We start from the raw sequence: 17,696 nt of genomic DNA on the forward strand, positions 1-17,696 counted from the left end.
AAAACTGTTCCCAAATCATCACTCAACACAAAGTTGGTGTATCACTGTCCACTCTCTAAATTTTAACTCCTCTTATACATAAAATAATAAATCAGCAACCATAATAAAATTAATTGTAACATACTTTATTAGGACAAAATTACAGTGTCAGACCTTAGAAAAAAACTCACAAAACGCGATTACTTCTCTTTCTTCTCAGTCGAGAGTGAGTTGTAGAGTTTGGTGATTTCGTTGATTACCACGTTTTGGACGACGGCTCCGTTTGTGTCGATGTAGTTGGCGAAGGATTTGTTGATGGACGCTTCTCGGGTCTTGCCAGCCGTGTCGCGCATCACTAGTACGAGGTTGTATTTGTCGTCGTGTCTGAAGTCGAAAAAAGTATTCATGAGAGAAATTAATCAATGCATGATAAAATGTGTGAAGGCAAAACTTGTAGCTCCAACAGGAGTGTTGTTTTGCTTATTTTTGGCATATTTTGAAGCAATGAGCATCAACACTTTCCACCCTACATGGCTGCAGTCATACGATATTCGTCCTCTTTACAAATATGACTATTTAGGCCTCTAGTGCTGTGCTTTTACTACCAAAGGGAGACAATCTTATTATCAATTTGAGTAACCAATCTAAATAAAGTCGGAATTGAAATAATATTAAGTATCTAACTTTTACTTTTAATGATTAGAATCGAATTAAATAATGCTATACCATTATGTAAGTATTACAGTTAAGTAAAGAGGCAACTATTAGTGCTAATTACTTACTTTTTGACATAGGAGCTGGCTTCCCACACTCTGTTATTGCTTCCAACTTTTTCTTTGGCCACAACAAAAATTCCTTTTTCTTTGAATGTGGTGTACAAAGTCAGAATACCCATGAGAATGAAGTATGAGGACACACATATTATAAGTACCAGTCTGAAAAGAATATTAACATAATTTAACAATAAGTAAAAAAAAAATATACGACATCATTATAAAATAATTTTTCCTAGTGATTTTCAAAGAGAAGTAAACTGTAATGGTTGTGAGAACAATTATAGATGAGCAATTAATATCATGATAGCGCACATGATTACAAAAAATGAAAAAGAAAAAGGTAATTAATACACACTAAAACAAAGTATTGTTTTTTCTATGCTGTTCCTAATTTTCAAGAAATACCTGAACAATAAAAGCTTACAATAGTTGCTATAGTTGATCTACATCATTTATTAGGAAAACCTTTTAAATTTTAACATATTTACCTTGACTGTGGGAAAGGATACAAGTAGTCCCATAAGAGAGCATACAGCGCCACGCCGACAGCCAGTGCACACAAGAAGAGCCTTCCATCGATAAGAGCAAAGCTCTCTTTGCACTTTAGGTCCCCAGTAAATACCTAAAAACAATGGCAATGTTATTCAGGTAAAGAATATTTGCTTGCATGTTGTCGAAAAACATAACAATGAGGATAGAACTTAGCATTACATACCTCTCTGATAGCATCGTCAATGGCATTTTTAGCAGCTGCACCATCCCATTTGTTGATTTTAACTACCTAAAAAAGAAATCATAAGAAATTAGATGACAAAATGCAACATTGGATGAGTAGAAGTATGATGAGGGGATGATATCCAATTGGTACTAAATAAATTGATTCGGCGAACGGAATTATAAAGGTAATGTTAATTAAGGGCTGCGATTTGAAATATCACTATGTTATTTGAACACGATAGTCATACAAACAGAAAAAGCATGAAATTGTAGCAATAACGTGACGTGTCCCAACAAAATTTGTTTTACGTGAAAATATAACTTAAAATAAACAGAAAAGAGTGGCGATATTTACCTCTGGTGTTTCACTCATTGTGCTATTCTATAAATAGTCTGATATAAGTGTATTATCTCAATTATTTCAATGTTTCCACAAAATTTCTGCTTGCTTAGATTTTTGACAGCACCGCCATATCATTGACAGAACTATGAACGACGTCATCAAAAAAACACAAAATCAATAAATATTGCAAGGATGGCGCTAGTTTCATTCAAATGTGTCAATAATCAAAAGAACTTTTGTAGTTCCGATAATCGTCACATTCATAAGTTGGTATCTGAACGCGTAGTGCTGTAAATAAAGTGGAATAATTTAATAATCGACCCAAAAACTGTTATTACATCGAAAGCTTCATTTAGGCTTAAAAATTCTTAAAACACACTTTATGTATAAAGAAGTTATGTTTAATGCTATTTTCATCTTATAATAATCAAAATTTTAAGTTACTGTATTTATTGCGAATGGCTATTGAAATTTATTAATCGATGATCGAGCATTCAATTAAAAATGGACGTTTTTGCTTCCAAGGCCAATAGTTACATTTTCATGTAATTAAAAAAAACAAAATTTTAATAAAAAAAAATGAACAGGCTTGTTTGCTGGTGAAAAATGAAAATAATTATTGATAAATATTTCATTTAGCTGTGAGTGTTTTTCAGGTTTCCGTTATTTTTATGTTTCATTGATTATACAGAAATATTTATTAACTAAAAAGTTATGCTTCGCTGTCTGACACTGACATCACAACGCATTTATTTGTTAGCCATTTAACCGGTGGTAACGCTATCCAAAATCATTTTGTATGTTGTAATTTGCAAATTTATGAACGTAAGTATTATTTGATATTGTTGTTACATAAATTTTGCTTAGAAAAGTTACGAATATTTTAATTTCCATTTCAACCATGTGGCATTGACAGCAAAAAGAAACAATAACGATCGAAAGAGGTCACTGTAGTTCTAGCTCAATCATACTTGCTGTGGGTAAATAATTGTTTTATTCCTGTAGGTTGGTTCCGGTTGCCGTTCCGTAGTGTGCTGCTATGGCGAAGAGGAAGAAGCCAGCAGCTAAGCCCGCTGCGACGAGGCGCACGAGTCGTCGCGGGAAGCAGACCGCCCCCGACCCCGCCACCGAAGGCGAGGCCTCCGCCCCCGCCGATCCCGCGGTCGCTGAACCTCCTCCGGAGGAAACCCCATCGACATCACAGTCTAATACAACAGAAAACGATAACCAGGCCCAGTCTGAGCAACAGAAACCAGCTTTGCCTGTCACCAAACCCTGTCAAGTACCAATAGTAGCTTTACACAAGAAATTCGGCAAGTACCGATGCTTATTTGACAATGATGACAACTTTATTAGAAAATATGAAGTAGGTAGTGATAGTGAAACTAACAGTAGTGTAGAAATAAGAGTGGTGGATCCCTGTGCAAGTTCAGAGTCTGATTCAAATGCAGCTCCGGATAACCAGTCAGATACCCACACTGGAGCTTGCAACAGTCCTGTTAATAGTACAATAAGTGTGTTGCAAAGTCAAAATAACTCCAGAGATGTGTCACCTGTGCCTATGCTGAGTGAAACTACTTCAGTCAGTGAAATACCATTGATTGACAAAGAAGAAGTGGTAGAAGTTAAAGAAAACATGGAGTCTATAGCCTCCCCAGTCTTAGAAGTTCCTAAACCAGAAGTGGAAGTTGAGTGTGTGCCTGAACCTGTTCAGGATTCACCTGTGGTTGTAGAAAATATACCACTAGAAACAAGTAATGCTAATGAACATGATCATGACAGTAGTAAGCCCCAAGAAATAACTTTGGAAGAGGAACATATGAACCAAATACAGTTTGAGGGTGATGATGATGATGATGAAGTCATTACTATAGTCCAAATTGTTGAAGATGACAACCCTGAACTGTACTACAATATCAAAATAGATAGTCCTAAAAATGCAGAGAGCGAAGATAGTGAGAGGAAACAGCAAGATGTAGAAATTCAAAGACATTTCCAAAACCTTAACCTCACTAATGCTTCTGAAGGAAATACTTCAATGGATTGCAGTGATTTGAATGAATCACTCTCAACAAGTTGCACCACCCCTGACCTCCAGTTTTGTAAAGATAGTTTGGAGGTCCTGACCAGACCTGATCCCAGTTTGACTCCCAGCTCCACACTGTCAGATGACAGTAATTCCTCACGAGTCACTGAACAGAATCAAAACTTCTCAGACTCAGCTGAATCTTCACCAACAGGGGTCCGGAGATCTAGTCGAATTAAGACTATTAGTAACTTAAAGCAGAAAACCAAAGGATATGGGTTAGTAAAGACTCCTTTGAAGAAGGCCTTGATCACTCAGACTAAGTTAAAGCTAGAGGAATTAGGATCTGACAGTCAAGAGAAGTCTTTAGATCAGATGCCGAGTAATGCACCTAACTCACCATCATTTCCAGTGCCTTCTGACATGCCTGTAAAAGTTAAGTCTAGGTGGAGGAGATCCAGTGAGCTGGAGATGGGGGCTGGTTCTCCTGTCAACTCTCCCCTGGCAAGTCCAAGCCTCCCTCAACGCATGCCGCCCTTGGCAGAGGTGCAGAACTTTGAACCTGACCCAGCACCTCTTAGCAAGGAAGCTTATGAAAAAATTATTGAAGACAGAATGAAGCAATACTTACATTTGGAAGAGAATGAGTATTTATGTGAGAGAATGATTAGTAAAGAGACTAAAAAAATGACTTGTGACTGTTTTATGACCAAAGAAGAGTTGGAAAGAGGTGAGCTAGCGTGTGGGGAAGACTGTTTAAATAGATTACTCATGATTGAATGGTGAGCATACTTTATTTACTTAATTTTGTCACAAAATTGGTAAAAAAATACGTAACTACAGATCTCATTTTATTTTTCAGTAATTCACGGTGTCCAGTTGGAGACAGGTGTACTAATAGAAGATTTCAGAAGAGAGAGAATGCTCAGCTTAAGGTCTTCTATGCTGACAAGAAAGGATGTGGTGTGGAAGCTGCAGTTGACATTGTTTCGTAAGTTAATCTAACTAACGAAGTGTCAATGTTTGTGCCCTGTAGTCTAGTATCTTAGTGCTAGCATAGAAATGATCAAATCATTTTGCTATTGCGAATTTTTTACGATGTTTCTCTATGTAGGTATTATGAAAGAAACTTTGGTAAAATTAATATTCTTATGTTGCTCTACTAATTATTGTTGTAATTTTTATTTAGATTTGAAGAATTATTTATTTATTTATTAATCTTAGAGTAGAAAGTTACAAATAATTCAATAATTTTATATATCATAATTTAACTTGATTACCCATGGTACTGTACATAATTTTGATAATCTTTCCTTGGTTGTATAACCTACATTAAGTCGCCGAAAGTTCTGTAATCATTATTATTAAGTGCCGCACATTACGCCTTATCATTGTCTTATGTTAGATTGATCATTATTTAACTTGAAATGCTATAGAAAATTATTTTTCCAAGATTCTGATGTCACAAATTGCAATCATAAAACATTTTTTTGAATGCTATTTATTGCCTGATTGTGCAGCAGTCTGAAGCCCTGAATATGCACATTACGATTGTGTTCATTCAGCTCTATATGCGTGACAAATTAATTTGTGTTCTATCATTGTTTCTAAATAACAATGTACAGTTGTAGAAGTACTCAATAAGAATTTGTTTTCTATCTACACTTGTGTTATATCATAGAGTTAGATTGAAAAATACATTAAAACAAAATTGCTTAAAACTAAATTGTAGAAAATGTTTACTAAAATGGCGGCCGCTGTTTTAGGCGGGATTATGATAATGTATGATAATTTTTTGATGTCCTGCTTCCACAGGAACAAACTTCACAAAGTTTCATACATATTTGTAATGTTGTATGCATAATGTTTATTGTAACTTCACACTACTTTTTCAGCGGTGAATTCCTTATGGAGTATGTTGGTGAGGTGCTGGATTATGAGCAGTTCTACAAACGAGCGCAAGAGTACTCGGACGAGAACAACTTGCACCACTACTTCATGTCCCTCAAAGGGGACACCGTCATCGATGCCACTATGAAAGGGAACATATCCCGGTTCATCAACCATTCCTGTGACCCGAATGCTGAGACACAGAAGTGGACCGTGAACGGAGAGCTGAGGATAGGTTTCTTCAGCAAGAGAGACATTCCTGTAGGGGAGGAGATCACCTTTGACTACCAATTCCAGAGATTTGGGTAAGTGTGAAGCACTTTTTTGCCTTAATTGAATGTAGGTAATTAAAATATTGTTATAGCCGTTGTTCGTAAATTATTACTGATACTTAATTCATACAGAGTTGAATATTTTGTCTACATAATATTGTTTTATGTTTCTACGGCTCAATGACGTAATGTACTTCGCTTACCGCGAGTGCATTTATGTTACGTCTGATCAAATTAGATTTCTCTGTACAAATGCTATTTTCGGTAAGACTTACCGTATAGGAGAAACAAAACGACACATTTCGAGTGTCTATGATTTTTCATACATCAATAATATGGATTTCTAAAATGACAGTATTTATTTCCTGCTGCCTTCATAAAGTCGTAAAAGAAGGCGAACTGTTTGCTTCATTTAATTTTATTTAGACTAATAAAGTACTGATACAAAACTTAAACTATTGGGCACGATAGCCGAACGGTGAAGGGGTCGGACTGGCCTACTCGAGATCCGGGGAACGCGGGTTCGGTCCCCGCCGCCGCTCGACTATTATGGTGAGCTCACTCGTGATACAAGCATATTTAGCTTAGTACGAGGGGCATCACAAATTACTAATAACCTTTAAAAAAACCTGTCGATGACAAAAAATACAAAACGAGAATGAATTTTATTGTGTTAACATTCCAAATTGGGGATTCCAGTGCAGTCGGTGTGGTAACGGTTGTTGTTGTGCAGAAAGGTGGCCCAGCGGTGCTATTGTGGCGCCAGCAACTGTCGCGGATGGATCGGCGCCGAGCCCGACTCCGACGATGAGTATGACGAGGTGAGATGCGACTTTATTGTGATAATGTTATGGTTGAATTTGGCACGACTCTACTGCGAAATTGTGGTAGAAAAACAAATGAAAACACCTTTCCTTATAAATGTCTCGACGTCATAGTTTCGCAGTAAAGACGTGCTACCAGAGTTAAAAGACTTCTTATGCCTATCCTTGTTAGATAGCTCTAACAATAATTTGAAAAAAAAAAGAGCAAAGCATGAAGATAAAGATTGAAATTGAAAATGACGAAAACTCGTTATTATTGCTGTGTTTTATCAAGAGTTTCAATTGCTATTCGCAGACTTGCGGAAAAATACCGAAAGTACAAAAATGCTTCTCGCTTCGTTTGATTGCATTAACACGTTCCCAGTCCCTTGAGGCACGCGTGTCTAGGGCTTATGATTACCTTCAACTGCATGTAACATGATACTGAGTCTGCCTCATGTTAAGTAAACAATACTTTTTTCTCGAAAAAAACGGTCCGTTATTGCCGATTTGTTATCAAGGTAGATTTCTAATGCCTTCACCTTAGCCTTGGCTTCGGCTTTAAGGCACAAACTGGATAACTAACCATCTTTTTGAAATCTAAATAAGGTTGATTACAAGAGAATGTCATATTTCATTAAATTAGCCTTTTATAATCCTATATTGTTTGCAACAAAGTTTTAAATAAATCAATAGAGATAATTCCTCTCAAAAGTAATATATCAAAAAGCCTTATAATATCTGGGACTGGCAACGTGTTAAAATTGCATGAAATTAAACCAACCAACCACTACCACCTTCTCATCACCCTCTTAATCAATGTTGACCAGCTAAATGTGATCCAGGAGGAAGAGGACGTTTCTACCTCCAAGTCGGGCGCCGCTTCGGCTGCGGAGGGAGCCGCGGCCGAGGCGGCGCCGCCGCGGGCCCGGCGCCGCTCACGAAAGCCTAGGACTTACGCGCCCAATGCACCGGACTTGGTTCAAGACGCCGACGTGAGTGGACCTATGATTGTTTTAGAGCGCTTTCACATTTAGGCGATTTAGGCTTGATTTCCTCTTAAGCTGACGTCGATGACCGATGTCGGCGGCGCGTACGAATATACACTAGTTCTATGTAATTATCTGCCGCTGACGACAGCGTTGCAGTGCGGTGCTTCATAGAACATTGTGTTTATTCGTACGCTCGACCGATGTACGCGACCGACGTCAGCGTAGGAGGAAATCAAGCCTTAGCAGCGCGACAAACACGCGACAGACGCGCTGCCGAATATTTCATACTATGTGACAGCGGATGCATGCCTTCACATTATAAAAATGCCGCTGCCGCGCTGTTGTCGCGATCGCGCTTCTAACGCCCTAATGTGAAAGCGCTCTTAGTGATTTTGTTACCTTTGGGCCATACTTATCGCGATAATTTGAAGATTTGGTAATTCGGTGGTTTTTTGTATAGTCTCAAGATTTGACTTGAAGACAAATCAATGCCGCCCTAATATTATCGCGATGTGTGTGGCCTAGGCGTTAGTGTAAACGAGAACATCGAGTACATAGTCAATTTTAGTAAACAAATACCTTTGCAATTTACACATTGCGTTTATGTTTTGTTCATGTGATTAAGCTTGGGTACTTGTTACAGTACATTTTGTATGCTTGACGCCTATGACTGAGTTACACTGGTCAGTGTCACAGACTGAAGAAATAGAATAGAGAAGCTAACCGAAGTTTAAACTTGATTTCGAGATGATGTACACTTAATTTTCGCCGTTCTTAAGTTAAGAATCTTAACCGTCACATGAAACTGAATTTCAATCTCCAATTTGTAGATCGAAGAAGACCTCGAAGCGCTCAGCCGCACCGGCGTGAAGAATCAAAGCCACACGCTGCGCCTCTCGCGGACCGTCGTACGCGCCAAGACACGGCGCGCGCAGGCGGCCCTGCTGCGGCTGCTGCGTGACGCCGACCTGCCCTGCCGCCGCCTGTTCCTCGACTACCGGGGCCTTAGGCTGCTGGCGCCCTGGGCCTCCGACGCGCCGCTGGACTTCCGGTACTACCCTCGCCGTCCCTAGCGCGGCCGCTGCTGACGTAGGCGACCTGCCCTGCCGCCGCCTGTTCCTCGACTACCGGGGCCTTAGGCTGCTGGCGCCCTGGGCATCCGACGCGCCGCTGGACTTCCGGTACTACCCTCGCCGTCCCTAGCGCGGCCGCTGCTGACGTAGGCGACCTGCCCTGCCGCCGCCTGTTCCTCGACTACCGGGGCCTTAGGCTGCTGGCGCCCTGGGCCTCCGACGCGCCGCTGGACTTCCGGTACTACCCTCGCCGTCCCTAGCGCGGCCGCTGCTGACGTAGGCGACCTGCCCTGCCGCCGCCTGTTCCTCGACTACCGGGGCCTTAGGCTGCTGGCGCCCTGGGCATCCGACGCGCCGCTGGACTTCCGGTACTACCCTCGCCGTCCCTAGCGCGGCCGCTGCTGACGTAGGCGACCTGCCCTGCCGCCGCCTGTTCCTCGACTACCGGGGCCTTAGGCTGCTGGCGCCCTGGGCCTCCGACGCGCCGCTGGACTTCCGGTACTACCCTCGCCGTCCCTAGCGCGGCCGCTGCTGACGTAGGCGACCTGCCCTGCCGCCGCCTGTTCCTCGACTACCGGGGCCTTAGGCTGCTGGCGCCCTGGGCCTCCGACGCGCCGCTGGACTTCCGGTACTACCCTCGCCGTCCCTAGCGCGGCCGCTGCTGACGTAGGCGACCTGCCCTGCCGCCGCCTGTTCCTCGACTACCGGGGCCTTAGGCTGCTGGCGCCCTGGGCATCCGACGCGCCGCTGGACTTCCGGTAGACTAGCAATTTAAAAAAAAATCGCTCGTATTTTGTCTTTCAGCTCCATCGTGTGAGCACGCACAAGCCGACCGAATTCAGCATCATCTTTAATGTCAGTGCCTGGGGTATGGAAGCGCCACAGGAGCGGTGAAGTTGACACATTAAGACATCACAAAGCATACAAGTCTGAAGCACATCTGAACTCTCGATGATGTATGACAACTCAAAAACTCCCTCCAATGCGGCTCCCCTCAAGCAATGACTCACAGTTAAGCGCTAGACCTACAGTAGGTGACGTAGGCGACCTGCCCTGCCGCCGCCTGTTCCTCGACTACCGGGGCCTTAGGCTGCTGGCGCCCTGGGCATCCGACGCGCCGCTGGACTTCCGGTAGACTAGCAATTTAAAAAAAATGAGAATCGCTCGTATTTTGTCTTTCAGCTCCATCGTGTGAGCACGCACAAGCCGACCGAGTTCAGCGTCATCTTTAATGTCAGTGCCTGGGGTATGGAAGCGCCACAGGAGCGGTGAAGTTGACATATTAAGACATCACAAAGCATACAAGCCTGAAGCACATCTGAACTCTCGATGATGTATGACATCTCAAAAACTCCCTCCAATGCGGCTCCCCTCAAGCAATGACTCACAGTTAAGCGCTAGACCGCCGCCTGTTCCTCGACTACCGGGGCCTTAGGCTGCTGGCGCCCTGGGCCACCGACGCGCCGCTGGACTTCCGGTAGAATAGAAATTTAAAAAAAATGAGAATCGCTCGTATTTTGTCTTCCAGCTCCGTCGTGTGAGCACGCACAAGCCAACCGAATTCAGCGTCATCTTTAATGTCAGTGCCTGGGGTATGGAAGCGCCACAGGAGCGGTGAAGTTGACATATTAAGACATCACAAAGCATACAAGTCTGAAGCACATCTGAACTCTCGATGATGTATGACATCTCAAAAACTCCCTCCAATGCGGCTCCCCTCAAGCAATGACTCACAGTTAAACGCTAGACCTACAGTAGGTGACGTAGGCGACCTGCCCTGCCGCCGCCTGTTCCTCGACTACCGGGGCCTTAGGCTGCTGGCGCCCTGGGCATCCGACTCGCCGCTGGACTTCCGGTACTACCCTCGCCGTCCCTAGCGCGGCCACTGCTGACGTAAGCGACCTGCCCTGCCGCCGCCTGTTCCTCGACTACCGGGGCCTTAGGCTGCTGGCGCCCTGGGCCAGCGACGCGCCGCTGGACTTCCGGTACTACCCTCGCCGTCCCTAGCGCGGCCGCTGCTGACGTAGGCGACCTGCCCTGCCGCCGCCTGTTCCTCGACTACCGGGGCCTTAGGCTGCTGCTGGACTAGCAATTAAAAAAAAAGAGAATCGCTCGTATTTTGTCTTTCAGCTTCATTGTGACCACAAGCCGACCGTCACTATGGTAAATATAGCTACTCTCTTTGTTACATATAGCTACTGTAAGGTCTGGCGCATAATTCAGTGCCTAGGGTATGGGAGCGGCACGGGAGGGGTGAGATTGACATTATGACGTAACAGAGCATACAAATCTGAAGTCGTATGACGTATGACATCTCAAACCTCAAGAATTGACTCACAGTTATGCGTTAGACCACAGAATAATAATAAGTACTACGTACAGAAGTTTTACTTCGCGAAGGTATTTAAAAAAATGTATGCTCAATGTCATTAACAATATGGTGTAATTTAGCCTGTCTCAAGATTCAAGCACCATTTTGTTGACAAACGTCAGTGATCGGCACTGCGCCGAAGCTATAGGGCTGACTTTGGTAAAATGATGTGACGTGAGGTGCCAAACTGCGGAAAATGACGAAGGAAATACATGATTTAGCATGAATTGTCATGAATAATATTAACTACTTATTTACCTCTCAGTGTCTTCAGGCAACTTAAAAAAGTACATTCTGTTTTTATTATTATTTAGGCAGTTAAATACTGCACAGTTAAATACACCATTTTCTTTATTTTCTTCCATCATACACAAGAATACGCGTGCGTGAGTCAATGTTCGCTCGTATATGAGGCTTGTCGAATAGTATCCTGTAGGTGGGCCATCGTGCGTGTTTTGTTTTCGATGTAAACTCGTGGAGATGAACAGGCCTGGTTAGACCTATAATACCACGCAATTGTTTAGCCAGAATTTTTGATACTCAAAACTAGATTGTCACTCAAACAAGTAGAAGAATATTTTTTTAAACATACTTGAATACGTAAATCAAGACTCAAACAATGTCTCAATTTATGTATGTAATCCGTCCTCGTTCTGCCCGTCTCTCACACCTTATTTCTCCACAGACTGGAGATGCTGCAGACGGTGGACCGGCTCCCGATAACGAACAAGACGATGGTGCAAGAAAGCCGCTTCTTCACCATCGTGGAGCGCTGGCTCGGCGCCGCCGACGCGCCGCAAGACGTCGTGCTCATCGACGAGGCCACCGGTAAAATATAGCTTATGTAATGAGGGTTTTCGCGAATGAAAAATCCGCCAGATGGCAATACGTAGACGCGAGGTCCGAATGCTACGTGATTGGTTATTTTTGACATGACATTGACAGATATGTCAATATCCACCAATCACGCAGCAGTCAGACCCCACATCCACGTCCCGCCATCTAGCGGATCTTTTATTCGCGAAAACCCTCATTGTGATTGGTTCTATTTTCTAAAAGCCGCTTCTTCACCATTGTGAACGCCGCAAGATGTCGTGCTCATCGACGAGGCCACCGGTAAAATATAGCTTATTTATGAATTTGTGATTGGTTCCATTTTCCACTAAAGCCGCTTCTTCACCATCGTGAACGCTGCAAGACCTCGTGCTCATCGACGAAGCCACCGGTAAAATATAGCTTATATAATTGTGATTGGTTCCATTTTCCAATAAAGCCGCTTCTTCTCCATCGTGGAGCGCTGGCTCGGCGCCGCCGACGCGCCGCAAGACGTCGTGCTCATAGACGAGGCCTCCGGTAAAATATAGCTTATGTAATTGTGATTGGCGCTATTTTTCAAAAGCCGCTTCTTCACCATCGTGGAAAGCTGCAAGACGTGCTCATCGACGAGACTATCGGTAAAATATAGCTTATGTCCTTGTGATTGGTTCTATTTTCCAAAAGCCGCTTCTTCACCATCGTGGAGCGCTGGCTCGGCGCCGTCGACGCGCCGCAAGACGTCGTGCTCATCGACGAGGCCACCGGTGAGGCAGCCTATGTGGTTGTAATACTTGTAATAGATACTATTTTGCAACAAAGCGCTTCTTTACCATCGTGGAACCAGAGTAAATACAAATGAGTAGGTCATCTTCATAGAAACGGACCGAGCGCGGTTTGATATGAGCGCGCCAATATACGTATGTGGCGCGCACGCACACACTGACAAAATTCGGCGCAACCACGAAAGGCTCCCCGCTAAACCCCGCTAAATTTTGTCAGTGTGTGCGTGCGTGCTATTTATTTTTACTCATTTGTATTTACTCTGGTGAAACGCTGCAAGACGTGCTCATCGACGAGGCAACCGATAAGCTGGCTGCTTATGTCGTTGATCGTTTCGGCTAAATGACGACCACTGCCGAACAAAGACCTCCCCCAAGGATATCCACAACGACCAGTACGCATCCCGGTACTTCCTGCGACCTTTACCAGATCATCGGTACACCTAGTGGTTGTTTTTTTTTGCTATGAAAATGTGTGTATTGTTGTGGAGATCCTAAAAATAATATTACATTTCTATTGAAAAATCGCTCCCATAGATATATTTCACCATCAGAGACGCAGGCGAATAGTGATATACCAGCGTTCATAATTCGGCGGCGAAACCTGCTGCACTAGTTAGTCGCTCAACGAAAAAATGAAAAGAATATAACAGCAATACAGAGACGAAGATTATCCATCTTGGCTATTGGATATCAATTAGTTTCATATTTCAATAATTAGCCTCTTTGGCATGTTTAACGTTGATTTCATCTATTCTACAGGTCTTCCAGCAGACCTTCCTAACAGGACTGGACAAGCAAATGCCGCACCAGATAAGACTAAAGAAAACGCCGCCATCTTAGAGAAAATAAAGGACTTGTCCAATCAGCTGTTGGAGAGATGGTCGAGTTTAAAGGTTTGTGGCATAATTTATTCTAATATTGCGCTTTGATCGATGCCTGATTTTATGGAAAATTTGACACTACTTATAGAGTCAAGCTTGTGTAAGGCCCGTTCTCCACCAAGGCGGAGCGGAGTAGAGAAATGTTTTTAAACTACAAATCAGATGTCATTCAAATTGAATGAAATTGACAGACAGGAATCTGATTGGTTAATCAAAAAGATACATACATACGAGCATATAACCTCCTCCTTTTTTGAAGTCGTTTAAAAATCAGTACTTTCGCGGTTATTTACACAGGCTTGACTTAGCCCATCCGTTGTAAGTTGCCAATTTCCTTATTTTCTTTAATTTACAGGAGGTGTTCAAAATCCCCAAAAAGGAGCGTATACAGCAAATGAAAGAACACGAAAGGCAGGCCAACGTGGAGCGGCGAGCGGCCGACTCTAGCGGCTCCCGCGACCGCGACCGGGACCGCGACCGCGACCGCCGCGACGAGCGGGACCGCCGCGACGAGCGGGACAAGGAGAGGGAGAGAGAGAGGGAGCGCGAGCGCGAGCGGGAGCGGGAAAGAGACAGGGATAGGGAGAGGGGCGAGCGGGACCGGGATCGAGACAGGGACAGATACAGAGATCGCGATAGAGACGACAGGGACAGGAGGAAACGAAGGAGCAGTCCGGACGGCAGAAGGAGTATACGGTGAGTCAATGTATTTTATGTTAAAGCCCGGTCTGTGAGCACGTAGAATTTTGTCCAATGACCCCAAGCTACCCCCATTTTTTTTTTTTTTTTTTTTTTTTCGTCGGGAAATGCTTTGCGCGTACCCACTGGTCTATGGGGACGGCCAGTGGGTTATGTGGGACTCTCCCCACCTACCCACTAAAGGCGGGGCCTACCCACTAAAACCCGACGGTTTCCACCAGAGCCCAAAGAAACGGAGCCGCGAGTTATTGTCCTGGTTGGACATTCGTCCGCAGCTCCGCCTCAGGCTAGAGGCTCGCTCACGAGCAAGCCTCTCTGGCTTCGAGGGAACCCCCAGTCCCCTCCTCCAGTTGTTTTTTATAGAGGTTTTCTCCTCGCGGCCCTGGTATAACAGGACCCCCGGCCCGCCGTAGCGGGTTACGGTCTGCTCTATGCCGCTGCTCGGTCAGCTCTGCTGATCAGAGAAGTACCGAGAGCGGCCCTCCAAAGAATGGGCCCGGGCAAACGCCCCGCCAGCCCCCACCTGTGGGGGTTTTTAAAGATGTCCCCTGCATCGTGGCCCGGGCAAATGCCTCGACGGCCCCCGGCCCACTCAATTGTGGGTTACGGGTTGCCCGACAGACCCGCCGAGTTGACGAGACCTGCCGCGCAGGTGAGAAGTTAGCCGCCCGCGTGAACAGACCACGCGGACGTTGCCCAGCGTGCACCACGAGGAGGTCGCTCACCATCGCACCCCACCCCAAGCTACCCCCATCCTTATCGCTCGCGCGTAATTATATTGCTGTCGCGACTGTGCGACGCGCGCCCGCAGTGAGTATGCTGTCCCGCAGAGAGCGCGACAGCAACATAATTACGCGCGAGCGATAAGGATGGGTAGCTTGGGGTCATTGGACAAAATTCTACGTGCTCAGAGACCGGGCTTTATGAGAGATAACATGTTGTTAACGTCATCTATCGGCTATATGAGCGCACATAATACGTCTGAAGTTGTATACGAGCATTATTATGTATTCTAGCAAATAAATTATTGAATTTGAATTTGAATTTGAGCAAGGAGCCTGGAGGGGAGCGCGGCGGCGGCCCGCGTCAACTTCGCTCGATTACCAGCAAGAAAACACGAATGAACAACGGGTGTAAATTCATCTTAAAAGTAATCGAAATATATGAATTATTTCTTCAGTCAGCGTTCTTCATTCAATTAAACGTCGAAACACGTCATGTCTTTAGTTTAATGTTTACTGACGCTCCCGGCTTCACCACCAGCCGGGCTAAGATGCGTGCCGTGATAAAATCTTATCGATCATTTTAGACGACAAATGGGCTTGTCACGTAAAATGGATAAAATGACGCGATAAAAGTTTATTGCGGCGCGCATCCTAGACCTACAGGACTAGCGGAGTAATTGGATTACGCTGGATACCTGTATTTTTTACAATAACTTCACTGTTAGGCCCAGAACAGACGGTGAAACGCAACTGCAACGAAACTTTCGTTGCAGTTGCGTTTCACCGTCTTTTCTGGGCTTTAAGGAAAAAAAAAATTTGTTTACTTGTGTCTTGTTGTCTTTTCTTGCGTTTATTCTAGGTCTTTAGGCTGAAAAAAATAAAATGTTTTTTCTTGTAGAACTTTCAATTTTGATACAACGTTCACATTTACACGCTTAAACGTAAAACTTAGCGAAATTACCAACTTTTGTTCTAAACCAGGCTAAACGACCGAGTATTAGCCGCAGTCCCGCCCATGAGCAAAGAAGAACGGCGGCGCGCGTTCGCAGAAGCGGCGGCGGCGGCCGACGAGTCGCGGCGCCAGCGCGAGCCGCCGCACTGGCAGCACTACTGGCCGCAGGACAACTACCCGCAGGTACACGACTTTATCCCTTCGTTTCAGCCAAATGACGTCCACTGCTGGACAAAGGCCTCCCCCAAGGTTTTCCACAATGAACGGTCCTGCGCTGCCCGCATCTAGGCTCTTCCCGCGACCTTTACCAGAGCGTCGGTCCACCTAGTAGGAGGCCTGCCCACGCTACGTCTTCCAGCCCGTGGTCGCCACTCCAGAACTTTCCTGCCCCAACGGCCATCGTCTCTACGAGCTATGTGCCCCGCCCACTGCCACTTGATTTTAGCAATTCTGCGAGCTATGTCGGTTACTTTGGTTCTCCTCCGGATCTCCTCATTTCTGATTCGATCACGTAGGGAAACTCCGAGCATAGCCCGCTCCATCGCCCTTTGCGTGACCTTGAGCCTTCTTATGAGGCCCATAGTAAGCGACCCTTTATCCCTTATTTTCATAAATATAATATGCTTGATTTAGAACGTTTGATTCTGGGAGCCTACCAAGCATCTGTTTATCGTCACAAGTTGTCGCAGACCTAGATTTAGGACCTTTGATTCTGGGAGGCTAACAAGTCACGAGTTGTCGCAGCGATTAAATTGAAATGCACGAGCTCGCGCATTCGTGGGATTAGCCGAACGTTTGAGAAGTGATATGAGATTTATCGACGAAAGCAGTCCGACGTGAAGAAACATCATGACAGCTCCATCCCAGAAGGGTTAGAATCGACTAGAAGGGAAAACATTTTGGGAATGTCTAGCCACTGTCAATATTAGTTCAGCTCCAATCTAGCCAGTACGTGTGAAACACAATAATAATATTTACCGCTGAATTTACAGCGGTCCGAAAATTAGGCTTAGTTGCACCATCTTATTTTAACCGTAACAATAACAATAACCGATGCTTTTTGTATGGAGTTTGACAGATTTTTGACATTTGTCAAAGTTAAAATAAGATGGTGCAACTCAGCCTTAGATTTGAATTCTCATTCTTAAGGAATACTACCTTATTAAAACGTTTCGGCATACTTTATTGCTGCGTGTCTATTTCCTTTAACCTGTATTTCGTGTTGCAGCAAATGCTCAGGCACAAAATAGTATAAGAAGCTTATTGTGTTGTATGTGTTGCAGCAAATGTTCGGGCACAACCTAACCTAACCTTGCAAAAAGAAATATTGTGTATTCCTTTAGGGCTATATTTCACCGGGACACCATGGCGGCGCAACCAGCCGCCGCTACCAATAAAATGTATACAGCTTTGCGCAACCAACCGGACACCAGGTGAGTAACTCTCTATAGAGCTGTATACGACTGTCGACTGTATACGACGACTGGTTGCGCCGCCATGGTGTCCCGGTGAAATATAGCCCTTAATTGAGGTCATATACGCATCATGTTTAAACCTAATAAATAAATAAATTAAAAAATTAGGATAAGAAGCTAATTG

General features: G+C 44.3%; 3 protein-coding genes across 3 annotated transcripts; 2 read left to right on the top strand and 1 right to left on the bottom strand.

The window, feature by feature from the left end:
• Window positions 1–109: 109 nt before the first annotated feature.
• Window positions 110–1,940, bottom strand: LOC135088235 (signal peptidase complex subunit 2). The gene is made up of 5 exons (XM_063983114.1): window positions 1,828–1,940; window positions 1,471–1,536; window positions 1,244–1,377; window positions 762–914; window positions 110–363 (listed from the first exon to the last, which is right to left on the bottom strand). The coding sequence occupies exons 1-5, from the start codon at window positions 1,843–1,845 to the stop codon at window positions 180–182; spliced, it is 555 nt and encodes a 184-aa protein (XP_063839184.1). The 5' UTR covers window positions 1,846–1,940; the 3' UTR covers window positions 110–179.
• Window positions 1,941–2,388: 448 nt separating this feature from the next.
• Window positions 2,389–9,633, top strand: LOC135088129 (probable histone-lysine N-methyltransferase CG1716). Its single transcript, XM_063983011.1, has 10 exons — window positions 2,389–2,640; window positions 2,821–4,623; window positions 4,704–4,832; window positions 5,737–6,036; window positions 6,737–6,824; window positions 7,652–7,801; window positions 8,629–8,849; window positions 9,002–9,109; window positions 9,262–9,369; window positions 9,522–9,633. Exons 2-10 carry the CDS (start codon window positions 2,855–2,857, stop codon window positions 9,631–9,633), a joined length of 2,985 nt encoding a protein of 994 aa, XP_063839081.1. The 5' UTR covers window positions 2,389–2,640; window positions 2,821–2,854.
• A 220-nt stretch (window positions 9,634–9,853) lies between these two features.
• LOC135088131 (protein Red-like) lies at window positions 9,854–17,407 on the top strand. The gene is made up of 7 exons (XM_063983012.1): window positions 9,854–10,002; window positions 10,749–10,856; window positions 11,928–12,070; window positions 13,600–13,733; window positions 14,077–14,417; window positions 16,127–16,280; window positions 17,381–17,407. Exons 1-7 carry the CDS (start codon window positions 9,854–9,856, stop codon window positions 17,405–17,407), a joined length of 1,056 nt encoding a protein of 351 aa, XP_063839082.1.
• The last annotated feature ends 289 nt before the right edge of the window (window positions 17,408–17,696 follow it).

This window comes from Ostrinia nubilalis, chromosome 3 (assembly GCF_963855985.1).
Source record: "Ostrinia nubilalis chromosome 3, ilOstNubi1.1, whole genome shotgun sequence".
Taxonomy (NCBI): domain Eukaryota; kingdom Metazoa; phylum Arthropoda; class Insecta; order Lepidoptera; family Crambidae; genus Ostrinia; species Ostrinia nubilalis.